Source organism: Oryzias melastigma, linkage group LG15 (genome assembly GCF_002922805.2).
Source record: "Oryzias melastigma strain HK-1 linkage group LG15, ASM292280v2, whole genome shotgun sequence".
NCBI classification, from domain to species: Eukaryota; Metazoa; Chordata; class Actinopteri; order Beloniformes; family Adrianichthyidae; genus Oryzias; species Oryzias melastigma.
Window position 1 is genome coordinate 1,806,880 of NC_050526.1, and position 13,871 is coordinate 1,820,750.

General features: G+C 42.0%; 1 protein-coding gene across 1 annotated transcript; it reads left to right on the forward strand.

The window, feature by feature from the left end:
- Window positions 1-349: 349 nt before the first annotated feature.
- On the forward strand, window positions 350-7,953 carry LOC112138750 (dual specificity protein phosphatase 19). The gene is made up of 5 exons (XM_024261382.2): window positions 350-500; window positions 597-850; window positions 2,649-2,695; window positions 5,388-5,540; window positions 7,682-7,953. Exons 2-5 carry the CDS (start codon window positions 622-624, stop codon window positions 7,883-7,885), a joined length of 633 nt encoding a protein of 210 aa, XP_024117150.1. The 5' UTR covers window positions 350-500; window positions 597-621; the 3' UTR covers window positions 7,886-7,953.
- Window positions 7,954-13,871: the final 5,918 nt, after the last annotated feature.

Sequence of the window (13,871 nt, forward strand, 5' to 3'; positions counted from 1 at the left end):
TCTGAATTTTTTTAATTTATAAAGTGTTAACCCAGAAACCTAATGTGAGTGTACAAAACACATCAACAGTAAGATCAACAGAACTCTAAAAACGTTTATGTCAGCAGTATTAGTCCAAGAAAACAAAAATGTTGACATAGTTATGCAATCAGTTGCGTTAATTAATTTTAAGGCATTATTTCGAGTTCGATAACCTCAGTTCCTGCATGATCCACCAGCAGAGCCTTCAAACAGACAGATCACTACATTTCACTTCACCACACACAGGAAGACCCAGGCAACACCGCTAAAACAGCCTTTACGGTTAAATACTATGTGAATGATTTTTACAGAGAGTTCTTGAACGCCTCACGTTAATGCAGCTTCCGCCTCCGCTGACAGGACCGAAAACAAGAAAGGCTTCTTGCTGCAGCACATTCAGGCGTTGTGCGTCACCCTTGACGAAACAATGTCGGGATTCATTTGAGGACGCTGTCCTTTTAGTGCCATCGTTGATCCGGGTGGGTGCAGAAAGAAGAAAACAAATCATTTGATCGAGATTCTTACAGCTTGCTGTAGAATTGTTAATGAAATCTTTCTGCTTGCATTTCTCTCAGGTTGTGGTGTCAGGGAAGTTGAGTGATGCATTCACTGTCTCAGGAGATCCAGGGTTTCTCCCTGACACGCCTGAGGAAACAGGTCACACACGTGACCACAGTGACCGGCAGGAGGCTGCTGGAGAGAAGGAACGCTGAAGGAGATGAGCAGGTAGAACAGGTGGAGGAGCTGGATCAGGGAGCTGGCTATGGATTTGTTGAAGATAAAAGTTTGGACCTTCAAGTTGGGGTTGTCCGACCCTTCCTGCTACTGGGTAATATGATGCTGACACACACTGTCAGTCACTGCAGCCGGTCTCTGATCATAGACTGCATCTGATACACGGTTTCCCATAGAGGTTAATATCACTAGAGATGACATGCAGGTTTTTTATTATTGGCCAAGATACGTAAAGAGCGACGCCATATTGGAATGGTATAAAAACAATGAGGCTTGGTTTAGCAGACCAGTAAAATTACCATAAAACTATCAATTTTGGTCTGATTTTAAAAAGGAAAAAACTCTGATAATAAGAAAAATGATTCCCAGGTCATGGTCATAGTATTTTTGTAAAAAGTGCAACAAATTAACAACATTTCAAACTTTTTTTTTAAATAAATAAATAGGTTATTATATAGGAAACACGATGCATACCTGATGCATGGTTGTGATTTTATTGTAATCTACACACAGACTGAGATTTACACAAACTTTTAGACTCAGATCTTGTTCAAATGTTTTCTAGAAGTTCTCCTTTATCAACTGACAGCAATAATTTACTAGTGAAAAGTCCCATTCTAGTTTTTCCAGATCTGTTTGTACAGTTGTAACACAGCAGTAAACAGACATCTAAACCATTCCAATATGACACCTGTCTTTGTGTACGCAACAAGCTAGCATGTCTTCTCTAGTGATATATTTTGCTGGGTTTTCCCATCTTCTTTAGCCTCGTTTCCACTTTGTCTTCTCATGATTGGAGGAGGTCAGCAGTGCCCCCCCCCTTAATTTTAGCTCATGTTTATATTACCTCCATCCTACTGTGGTTGGTGCTGTGACAGGCTGGGACCAGCTGCTTGGGAGGGCAGCAGGGCCATCACAGCCACCCAATGAGCCAAACCTTCAGTACGGGCCTAAGAGGGTCGCAGGCCTGTTTACAAGCACACGCCGGAGGCTCCAGCAATGCTCTGTATTCATTTGAGTTCTTTCAAGACATGAAGTCAGCCACACACACTGGATCTTTTGATGTCATCTGCTGCTTAAAGGAAAAGGAAAGTTTATTTTGTGTGTGGTGTAAGAGCTGCTTTGTCACTTTAAATCTTCTCCGTCTACATTGATGGGATGTGTGGACCAGAGCTGGATTATTTCCCAGCTCTTCCTCCATTCTGCAGCTTTAGATTTGCCTCTCATCACCATGAATTGGCCATCACGTCAGAGTGCTTTGGCTTATGCGGAGATTGCTGTGACTGAGGAGCGGCTGCAGAGGATTCAGCCGGGAAACTTGAAGGCAGAGCAGCCCCCATCCCGGACACTGCCCCATCTCCACGAGCTGCTGGATAAGTGGAGAAAGACGGTTTTTCTGTCTGTGCTTTGCTGCTGAAGCAGTCTTTCATGCATCAGTTTGAGGTCTTCCTCCTGTGCTGCATCCGTCATTCATAGCTGTGCATTAAAAGGCCTTTTTCAGGAGACAATATTTCTTCTGTGCTGAATGTTTGTTTCAGCACTTTCTTAAGCCATGTCTACCAGAGTCACTCTGAGGATTTAATTCTCTTTTTTTTTTTAGCTTTACTGCCTGTTTTTTTAAACTGACTCATATTTCCTTCAGAGGCTTTTGTGTTTCCCAATGAGGGACGTCCTGAATCCTACAACACTTTTGTGTTTTCCTCACCAGCACTAGTGTTTTTTGTGTAAGAAGTCCAGATTGGTTCCTCCTCTGCCTTTAATATCTCTGTTTCAGAGTAGTAAAAATAAATCAAAGGCGTTTTTGTACAGGATGGATGTTAATTTTAAGATGAATGGGCTTTGATCATTTTACAGCTTTGCGACTTCTGATCGAGTTGTTTTCTGTCGTTTAGCCTCTCAAGATGCAGCCCACGACATTGAGACCCTGTGCAAATTTAAGGTCAGTATAGCAGGATCAATACCCCCCCTCACCTTGCCTCGTGGTGAGACATGTGTAGTGACATGAGATTAGAGGCAGGCAGCCTGCAGCAGCAGTGAGGACCCAAGAGCCTGCAGACTCATCCAGCTCAACAGAGGGAGCTCCTGGATTTCATAAAGCTGCAGTGCAGAGTCACTCCCTCTCTGTGGGATTAAACCTCTACTCCAGGAAGCTCCTTTATCAAAGACCTAAGGAGCACCGTCATGTCACTGACCAAAGACCAATTCAATTCAAAGCTGTATTTAGCTCCAGTTTCATGACTGATGGTGTTTTAAAACACTGTGTAAAAACATGACCTCAGAGAGAGCTTTATGTTTAGTTTGGTCATACTCCAGTTCATTCCAGATCATTCCAATGGGTACAGATCTTCTTAACTGAATACTAACAGTCTGTTAGGGACCAACAGATTACATACACCCATTTTGTGTGTAAAAAGAAAGGCAACAGCTGAGAGGAAAATGGAAATATGGTGAAGAAACCTCCAGCAGAACCAGACTTGGTAAGAGCAACCACCTCCCCTGAGCGACTGGAGTCTTAGAGGAAAGAGACAGACAAGCATGGAAACACTGGAACAACTGATTTGAGACAAACAGAGGCTGGTAATTATTACAGCTGTTAGTGAGGCAAGAAGAAACAGATGAAAGAATAATACGAAATCCCTGGAACATCTGTAAAAGGACAATAGATAGAAGTTAGACATTGCAGCATAAGGATCACAAAGTAATTAAATATGTGTAAGTGAGCAAAAAGATGTAAAACATCTGTTAACAGACAGAGGACTGACAGGGGAAACAACCTGCAGCAACCTAGGCTGTGTCCTCCTTAATCTACTAAAAAACTAAAGTGCAGGACAATCTAGTGCCTTGGATATTTAAATATTTATTTATGAATCAACCGTGTTCTGATGGTGAAAACTTAGATGATTTATAAAATATCAATTTAAATGTGACTACGAGTTCATTGGACAAAAATGACGTCCACAGTTACCAGATCTCAACCCAACAGAACTTTTGGGATGTTCTGGAATTGGAGATTGTCATCGTGGGTGTTCAGCTGACAAATCTGGAGCAACTCTGTGAGGTTGTAAGGTGATGTTTCCAGCACCTTGTTGGATCTCTGCCACCAAGGATTAAGGGGGTTCTGAAGACAAAGAGAGGTCCAACCCAGTACCAGCAAGGTGTCCTAACAAAGTGGCCGGGATGGGTACACAACAACAATCAAGGAGGCTGTGGCGTTGTAAACATGCTCAGTTGGTAGTAAGGGGCCCAAAGTGTGCCTAGAAAATGTCTATCCCACAGGGGACCAAAATCTAAAACACACCTTAGGTCTCGGGCTGAACAAGATAAGCATTTATTGAACACTCTAAAACTAACTTTTTAACATAATTATAAACTAGATATATAGCATTACTTGTGATAATGCTAATGTGAATGCTGTAAGCTAGTCAAACACATTATTAGTCAAAACACCTAACATGTAGCTGAAATATTATCTAAACTCCAAAATGGCTTAAAAATCTTAGTTAATTCCTAAAATAGTCCGGAAAGCTAACAGAATGCTATTTTTTAAAACTTTAAAACCGTAACTTAACAAAATTATGAATAATAAAAATGCAAGAATATTATTCCAGAATAAATCAACTTAAACCTTAAATAACTTTCAATATTTTACTCTCCATAAAAATATATTTTGTTAAAATTCTACTAGTTAGAAATTAGCGCAAGATAACATCGGGCCGTTATTAATAATCAAATAAAATGATCTGGAGGGCCGGATCCGGCCCCCGGGCCTTGACTTTGACACGTGCCCTACCCCATTACACCACCTCCAGCAGCCATGATACAAGTCAGGATAGGTCCATGCATTGATGCCAAATTCTTACCCTATGATTCAAATGTCACAGAAGAAATGGAGACTCTATTGTCCAGTTGTGGTGAGTCTGTGTGAATTGCAGCCTCAGTTTCCTGATATTAGCTGACGGAAGTGGTACCCGGGGTGATCCATCTGCATCAAGGTTGGACATGTGTGTTCTGAGATTCATAGTCACAGAACTGATCCCAGGACCCAGTGTTTGCCTCCATCACAGCACAAGGCGCAGCTGTCTTAGACTAAAGTTACCTGTGAGTCATCTCAGGAGTCCAGCCAGGCTCAGTACGGCTACTTCCTCAGCTTGACGGCATCTCTTACTCAGGTGTTGGGATTGCCACCACGATAGGAACCAGAGAACTTGCAACCACAGCTCCGAACAGGAGCAGACAGTAGAGGTGGAGAACATGGTCCACTTGGACTGAATGTTCCCAGCCTCTCTCTTTACAATACAGGAAATAAACATTTGATCCTATAGATAGACCTGAACAGCAGTGAGTAACAGACATGCCAGAAGTCTCAGAGAACTGGAAGATTTTGTAAAGAAGAATGGATGAAGATTCCTCAAAAAAAGGTACTAACTCTGCAGGGCGCCCAGCAGATAGGAACCAAAGGGGGAATCCAAACCATCTTTCTACTTTCACTGTTTATGTAAATGACCCCCGCCCTCCCAGAGTCTGTCACCTTCAGCATATTTCATAACAAGAGACTCTTTGTCTGCTGCTGTGAAAGCAAGACAGTGCAGACGTAAATTGCAGCCTCACTCACCCCCCACCCCTCCTTGCAGGTGTCCCACGTGCTGAACGTGGCCTATGGGGTCTCAAACCTGTTCCCCCATCAGATGGTTTACAAGACACTTCAGATCCTGGACCTCCCAGACACAGACATCACATCCTACATGGAGGAATGCAGCACCTTTATAGATCAGGCCAAAGAGCAGGTACACACATGCATATACACACGCGTGCAGACAAATACGTGTAGACATATAAACACACATACACTACCTTCAAAACTTTGGGGTCACTTAGAAAGTTTCCTGTTTTTGAAAGAAAAGCACTATTTTCAATGAATATAACTTTATACAGAAATGCACTATACATCATTAATGTGGTAAAGGAATAAAAACTGACTATTCTAGTTCCAAATGTCTGGTTTTTGATGCATGATCTACTTAGATGACCAGAGCCATTTCCAGTGGCTATCACTCCAGTGTTCTAATGGTAAAATGTGTTTATTGTGTCAGAAAGCTAAAAGATGATCAGAAAACTGCCGACAAACAGATCCAAAAACAAAATGCACATCTGACTGAATCAGAAACTGGAGAATAACTAAACTGTCTTTCAAACATGAGAAACTTGCCTTAACATAAAAGATGTTTCAGTTATGAAATTCAGGTTGTGGACAGGTTGTTATTGTTGGCAAAAAGTTATTATGGAAAGTTTTGTTCCATAAAATTATTTTTAAAAAAAGCATTTATAATGACTGGTGTTTAAAGTCAAAATGGACTCTTAGGCAAATAAATACACTTTGCAGCTTTGTTATTCCTTTGAGAAGAGCATCATTTAAATCCAGAAATGCTCTGCATTTGCGTCGCTGGAGTCATTTTACTTGCTTTATTCTCTGATTGCATTGCTTCACTTTTTTTTTTTTTTTGCAAGCGTCAGGAGATAGATTATAAACAGAACATAAGATGGGAACATGTGATATGAAGCGTGCTCGCAGTGTTGGAGGCTCCCCCAGGATTCATTCAGCTTCAGTCAGTAGAGTTTTCTATGCACGCTTCATTAGACTGGAGCATGCTCTCCTCACATGGAGCATGCTCCCCCACAGGAACTCATTGATTCTTTACCTTTTAAAAGGAAAGCACTGAAAACACCCTCGGTTCCATCTAAATGATTGTCCCAGAATGGACAATGGCTGGCACAGAAAGTCAAAAACGTGCTCAGAGTTTCAGTTCTGCTCCATTTCTGCCTTAAACCCAAAGCTTTTAAACTGAAATGCAGCCCATGATTTCAGGTTATCCACGTTAATGTGAATGATTAGTTCTATTTTGATGCAGATTCATCATATTTCAGTTACTATTAATGAGGAATGAAGAATATGTTTTTCCTGTTAAATTAAAAAAAATGTTATTATTAATTTCTTAATATCAATTAACAGGACACACATTAATTAGCCAAAGCCTTATTCACGTGCACTCATACAAGTCAACCCCCATATGGGTGCAGCAGGTTTTTAGGTTGTCCAGGCCTGTACGGGGGTTGTAGAGAGCAGGTCTGCATCTCAGGTGGAGTGCAGGTGTGTCCTGCAGTTCCCAGGCAGGCGGCTGGATCCAAGTGCAGCAGGTTTATTTGGCACAGACAGGAGAACAGGTTTGAAGCACAGCTAGAAGTCCACAAAGCTAAATCAGGGTCAGGCAGGCAGAGATCAAACACGAGCATGAAGGCATCACGATCAGAGTGGTCAGGGTCCAGGCGAGGGTCAGGGCAGGCGGCAGACGAAGAAGAAGATCAGGTCAGGTTGAGAATGCTCAGTGATGCATGCAGAGTGGCACAAACAAGACTTCGCGCAGAGATCACTGCTCAGACTAAATACTGCTGGGAGTGATTACTGATGGGAACCAGCTGTGAGGCTCCTGGGAGGACTGATGGGAAGTGAAGTGTGTAGAACCAGGAAGTGCTAGAACTCTGGAGATGGTTCCCGCTGAAGGCCAGAGGGGGGGACAGAGAACTGATTCGTGACAAAATGTGCATGAACATGTCTACTTTACTAGCTCACCAGGTGGTCTACAATCTTAAGAGTTCCTGTTTGCCCTCCAGGTTTGCCCATTCTTCACCTGTAGACAGATCGTATCCACCCGTAAGGGCAGTAGTGACTGAGGCTAAACGTTGGAGATTCCATCCCCACTGTAAATACAATAAACTAAAGACACATTCAACAAAAGCCAACTGGGTCTTAAATTGCTGACTTAAATTCAGGCACTTGTCCATTGTTTGATTCTATATTTGTTTTAATACTTATAAACAGTACCCCCGATTGATAACTAACGAGCTAACTTGTGTGTCTGGTTTCCTGCAGGGCGGAGTGGTGCTGGTCCACTGTAACGCCGGCGTGTCACGCTCCTCTTCTATTGTGATTGGCTACCTGATGTTAAGAGAAGGACTTTCATTTGATGATGCATTCAGCCAAGTCAAGCAGGCGAGGCCATCGAGTTGCCCAAATCCCGGTTTCTACCAGCAGTTACAGAACTATGAGTGTAAACGACCACAAAACCCTTTCTGAGCTTCATGGACCAGTGTTGCTAGATCGTCACAGTTTTCCAGCCTAAAGGTCATCGAAAAACTCATTGATCCCACAAAAAAGCCCAAGAAGTTGATCAGTAATGAATTAACCGTGAATAGCAGTAATCAAATTATTTATTTCTTTATGTTTTAATTGAAAGTCAAATTCTGAGACATTTTTAATGATGTGACATCTACCATTTTTGCCGTCAGTGCAAAGCATAACAGGCTCCAATTAAACTTTATTAACAACCACCAAAGAGCAAACATGTTCATTCATTTTCCCCTCTAACAACAAGATCAGCCAAAGAAAAAGGATGGACCCCCCCCTCCCCCAATACACTCACACACCTTTTGTCATGATCAAAAGTGCAGTGTTCTTGAATTTTTACTTTTCATGAACTTAAGTGAGGTTAAACATAGATAAATGTCTGTTTGAAATGTATTAAAATGATTTGTTTTTTAAAAACCTGTTGTTGTGAGTTTGTTGGGATTTCCAAGTTTTTATTAAATATTAAGAGGAACTAAATTACTAGATTACTCCTAAAGTTGTTTGGTATTGTTTTAAATTTTGTGCAACACAGACAGAAAATTCTTCCCAACAACTCTTGACATGCATGCATTAATTAAACAAATGATCCATTGTTTCTATGTTACCATCTCAACAAGCACAGCTGTTTTCCTGACAACCAAAATATAAAAACGTAACGCCTCCCTGCAGGCAAACATCAGTAATCATTTTGAAGTGAATTTCTTTGCATTTTGGATTAACATGAAACTTTCCCACTTCCTATTTTGTGTAATTTTGTAACTGCATTATTTTTTTGGAACTTTTCACTTCACAAACAAAAACTGTATAAATGAATTGGACAATTGGGGCTTAGTAGATGGACGATTAAGCAACAGAGAAGGAAGCAGCATTTGATCATTATCGTTAGACCGGAGGATATTTGGAACAAAGATTGAGGAATTGCTTTTATCATACTACTATATTGTTTTCTATCATTAACTCAAATCTATTACAAGAAATTAAAAAGACAAAATGTTCCCACTATTATCAATCATTCACGTGCACCCTCTTCATTGAGGCAGAGCTACTTCCTGTCTCGCTTTATGTTTTCTTCAGTGTGGCGTTATGTCATGTCCGAACAAGTAATAAAGATGTCAATAACACATTAATTGTTTTTAATAAGTCAATGCATTAATCATTGCTGAGTAAGTTAAAGGCATGCATTAAACTCAGTTTCCATTGGATCGCAATCTAATGTGAGGCAGAGCTCGATTCTGCCTGACCTCACAGCCTATACCGTTATTGAACAGGAAACTGCCAAAATACAGACATTCACAGGATAGAAATGATTGGAATCATTCACAGAAATCGAATCTAAAGCACAGATTAGTGGACACGCATTTATTTTATTGATAGTAAACATCTCATGATGGCAGGTAAAGATGAGGACTAATCTGCCCCCCCTGGCTGCTTGTTCCTACTTGAACGGAACCAAAACCCAGCAAACTGATCCCAAATCTACCCAAATCATGTCCACTCGCCCACAGCAAACTTTGTTTGCAAATTCAGAATCAAATCCACCTAATCTGGTAACACTGTCAAGGAGAGTTTTTCTTGTTTTTAATAAAAAAAAACCTCTTCTATTTGCACAAAAAGTTGTAAAGTTTGTGTAAATGCAATGAGAAACCACGTTCATTGTAAAGAGCAGTGCAGGTGACGGATTTGAACTTCTTAAAGTTGTTGTTTATGCAGTTTAGACTCAAAAGAAAAGAGTGTTTTTGGTGTTTTTAACATGTTCTTCTTGTATATATGAAATACGTATTTAAAGAAAGATAAGCTTAAAATTACATTTCTGATTATTTCTTTATTCAAGTCGTGAATCAGAGTAGATGGAAAAAATGCAGTCTGAACGACATTGTCACAAGCTCCCTGCTCTGCTCCATTCTGATGCATCCGCCTGCAGACAAATAGATCCATGAACGTCTTTGTTTTCCTCGTCGAAGCTGGAATCTGGATCTAAACTGTTGAAATCTGACAATGACACAGGTTTTTTTTTTTTTTTTTTTGGGATCAAAAGATGGATCAAAAGATGACTGGAGTGGGACTTTAAATACATATTTTCATAGAAAAATACAAAGCCCAAATGTTAAATGACAATCTTCAACTTTTTTACTTTGGATCTTTGCAAACCACAAAGTGGGCGGAGCTATCCCCCCTTTAAGGTCTGGTGACTCAATGTCAGACTAAAGCTCAAACTTAACAATGGCTGAAAAAACGTTACATACAAGAGGGTCTAAACTTGGTAATGTACAGAACATGAGAATACTGACATCATATCTCCCAAAAATACACTAAACAAAGTTTATCAACAGAATGAAATCCACCTGTTCAAAACAAAAAAGACACACCATGTTCACTCCAAAGCTCAGCTCTCTGCGTAAGCTGTGAGACTTGGGGCTCTCACTAAGACTTTTACAGGTTTGATGTCAGCCTCATGCAGTTGTCATGAATTCAGAATAAGCAGCAAACAGAAAGGCTTTTAATAGAAGACTTCTGCAGATGGGTATTCTAACAGATAACCCCTCATGGTCATGGCACCACAAACAGAATGGATGCAAGTTGGTTGTGATGATATGAGGTGATGATTTCAATTTCTCCTGGTCCGATGAAGGTCAAAGATCTCACACTTTACCCTCTAATGGTCCTTCAAGAAAAAGCAGCCAAATGCAACCTAGAAGAACGCCTGACTGCAGCAAAGCCAGTATTCTGTCTGTGATGGTTGGTGATGGTGCTGTATGTGTGGGGGCTCAGTCACTTAGCTGGATCTGTTCTGGAGCCTGTCTGGTCCCTCCAGGCATTTTTGTGACATTTTACCATCTGGATGTGTGGCATAAGCTGTCCCATCAGCAGGGTCCCGGGGGCCTGGTCCCCATCTCAGTCTGTGCAGAGAACAGGAAAGGTGCTTTACACCCACAACATGCACTCATGTTTGAAGTGAAACAACCTCAATATGCTGAGCCCCTGGGGAGGGCTGGGTGACGGGAGTTTGTGTTGATGACGGGATGGTCCAACTGTTGCTCGGAGCCCTAAAACTGAAGAACCTGGCAGCAGTCTCCATGAAAATATGAGGGGAGTGGCTTCTATTTCTGATCTGAACTGGAATAGCATGAATGCATGACTTATGGCCAAATAGTGAAATTGAGAGGGGGTTCACAGACACAACCACACCCCCACAATCTGTCCCACTTTCCCCAGCCTGACTTTGGGAATGTGAAAAGCTGAAGGTGACTTCCACAACAGCTCAGCCTTTTCAGAGACAGTTTGTAATGAGATCCTTTTTAAAATTCAACAGGACGCTCCTGCCCTGCGGGTTGTTCAGTAACTGTTTGGTATACATGTAATAGTTATGTTAAATATTCCGGTAACACACCGTCCATAACATCAACATAACATGAGTTTCATTAACCTGTCAGTAAAACCCTTCTTCAAATATTACAGTTTGTATTTTTTCATATTTTACCTTTTTGTTTCCGTCAGTCTTCTTTTTAGAATTGTTGACCACTGTGAATTGCTTGCTTGTTGCCCTGGACCTTTTTGCTGTCAACTATCTGTTAAGATAAGTTGTTCATTAATAAAGAACAACTTCCAACTGCCCTTCCTCAGAGGCAGTAGCAGCATTACTTCAAGAGAGCTGTAACTAAATTCCCGAATCTTTTCTTCTCTAAGGGTCGTATTGAACACAGACAGAACTAAAGTCATGTTGTTTAAAGAAAAAGCAATTTTCAGGGTAGGGCTGGGCGATAAAACAATTATATTTATCATGATAAAACTTTTTCTCAATAGGAAATGAGTCTATCGCAACAGACTTTTATTTTGAAGGGTCCAAAATTAACGCTCACCAGTTGCAATGTTTATTAGCTCTTCCTTTGGTGAATTTCTTTGGTCCTTTCCATGTCACCTAACATGCAACGCAAGGCATGCTCCACCCCTGCGGTCACTTCACCTGTGTGGCGTTCAGTTTGGCTGATAAAACAGCGGAACATGCTGGCAGATAAAGCTGCTTCACTTTAAACAGGTACAGACAGATGAATAAAATGTGTTGATCTGGAGACAGCGTTGTTGTTAGACGCTATAGATAACGCTAACTAGCTCCTCCTTTTTCTTTGGCAGCTCTTGAGTCAAGATTGTTACAGAGTCAACAAAACAGCAAAACTTGAACAAGAATCATAAATAAAGTATAAATAGAAATTTGAAAAGATGTTTTAAGAGAGAGAAATATATTAATATTGCAGAGAGGCCTGATGCACTAAAGATGAGAATCAAGAGGTGTTCATACCATTTATTAATTACTTTTCTGCAATTTCATTTTCTAACAACGCATTGTTAGAAACGCATTGTTGTTCTTGGATCTGAGGCATAAACTTTCCCAGGGAGGCTGAGAAGTGCAATTCCCAGGTAGTTGGAACACACCTTCCATCCCCTTCTTAAAAAGAGTCTGGATCCCATTTGCTACCCAATGCTGCAGAGACGTGTCAGCCAAGACAGTCCCACAGCATCCAGAGACCCGAGGTACTTGGGGCAAATCTCATCCACCCCCAGAGCCTTGCCACCAAGGAGATCTTTGATTACCTCAGTGACCTCAGCTTTCATAATGGACAACTCCACCCCAGTGTCTTCACCCTCTGCTTCCTCAAGGGAAGGCATGTCAGCAGGATTGAAGAGATCCTCAAAGTATTCTTTCGACTGCCCAACAATGTCCCCAGTTGAGGTCAGCATGTTCCCAATTGCACTGAAAACTATGCTTACAGAAAACTGCTTTCCCTTCCTGAGGGGCCAGATGGTCTGCCAGAACATTTTCGAGGCCAACTGATAGTTCTTCTCCATGGCCTCACCGAACGCCTCCTAGGATCAAGTTTTTGCCTCCAAAACAGCCTGGGGCGTAGCTCGCTTAGACTGACTGTACCTGTCAGCTCCCTCTGGAGTCCCATAACCCAGCCAGGCTTGATAAGACTCCTTCTTCAGCTTGACTGCATGCTTATCTGATGTCCACCACCAGGTTCAGGGGTTGCCGCCTAGAAAGGCGCCAGAGACCTTGCAACCACAGTTCAGGAAAGTAGCAGAGCTAGGCGTTCCCAGCTGACCCCAGTTCAATTAGGTCTGCCTAGTCTTTCCGGCCTCCTCCCCCACCAGTGAATCCAACTCACCACCAGGTAGTGATCAGTGGACAACTCTGCCCCCCTGTTTTACCCAAGTGTCCAAAACACGTGGTCAAAGGTCGCCTGAAACAAATACAAAGTCGATCATCGATCTCCTGCTGAAGGTGTCCTGATGCCAGGTGTATTGATGGACACCTTTGTGTTCAAACATAATATTTGTTATTTGTTATGGACAAACATTGTTGAGCACAGAAGTCCAACAACAAAACAATGTTCTGGTTCAGAACAAGGAGGCCACTCCTACCTATCATGCCCCTCCAGGTGCCACTGTCTTTGCCCCTGTGGGCATTGAAGTCCCCCAGGGCGACAACAGAGTCCCCCGTTGGGGAACTTTCCAGTACCCCTCAAAGAGACCCCACAGTCAGAGACCTGTCCCCGACTTGAAGGTGGAGGGACACAACCTTCTCGTCCACGATGTGAACTCCAAAACTTAGTGGTTGAGCTGAGGGCTCACGAATAAGCCCATCCCGGCCCGCCGCCTCTCACCATGGGGAACTCCAGAATGGTAGAGAGTCTAACTCCTCTCGAGGGACTGAATGTCAGAGCCCAGGTTGTGCATGGAGTTAAGCCCAACTATATCTTGCCGGTGCCTCTCTAATTCTCGCACAAGCTTAGGCTCCTTCCCTCCCAGAGAGATGATTGTCCCAAAAGCCAATTTCCATGACTGGGTTTCAGGTGCCACACCCGGTATGACGGAAGTACTAAAAGAATTAAAAGCTTTTCGAGCAGAAATGACCCAAAATTTTGAAACTCTGTCAAAA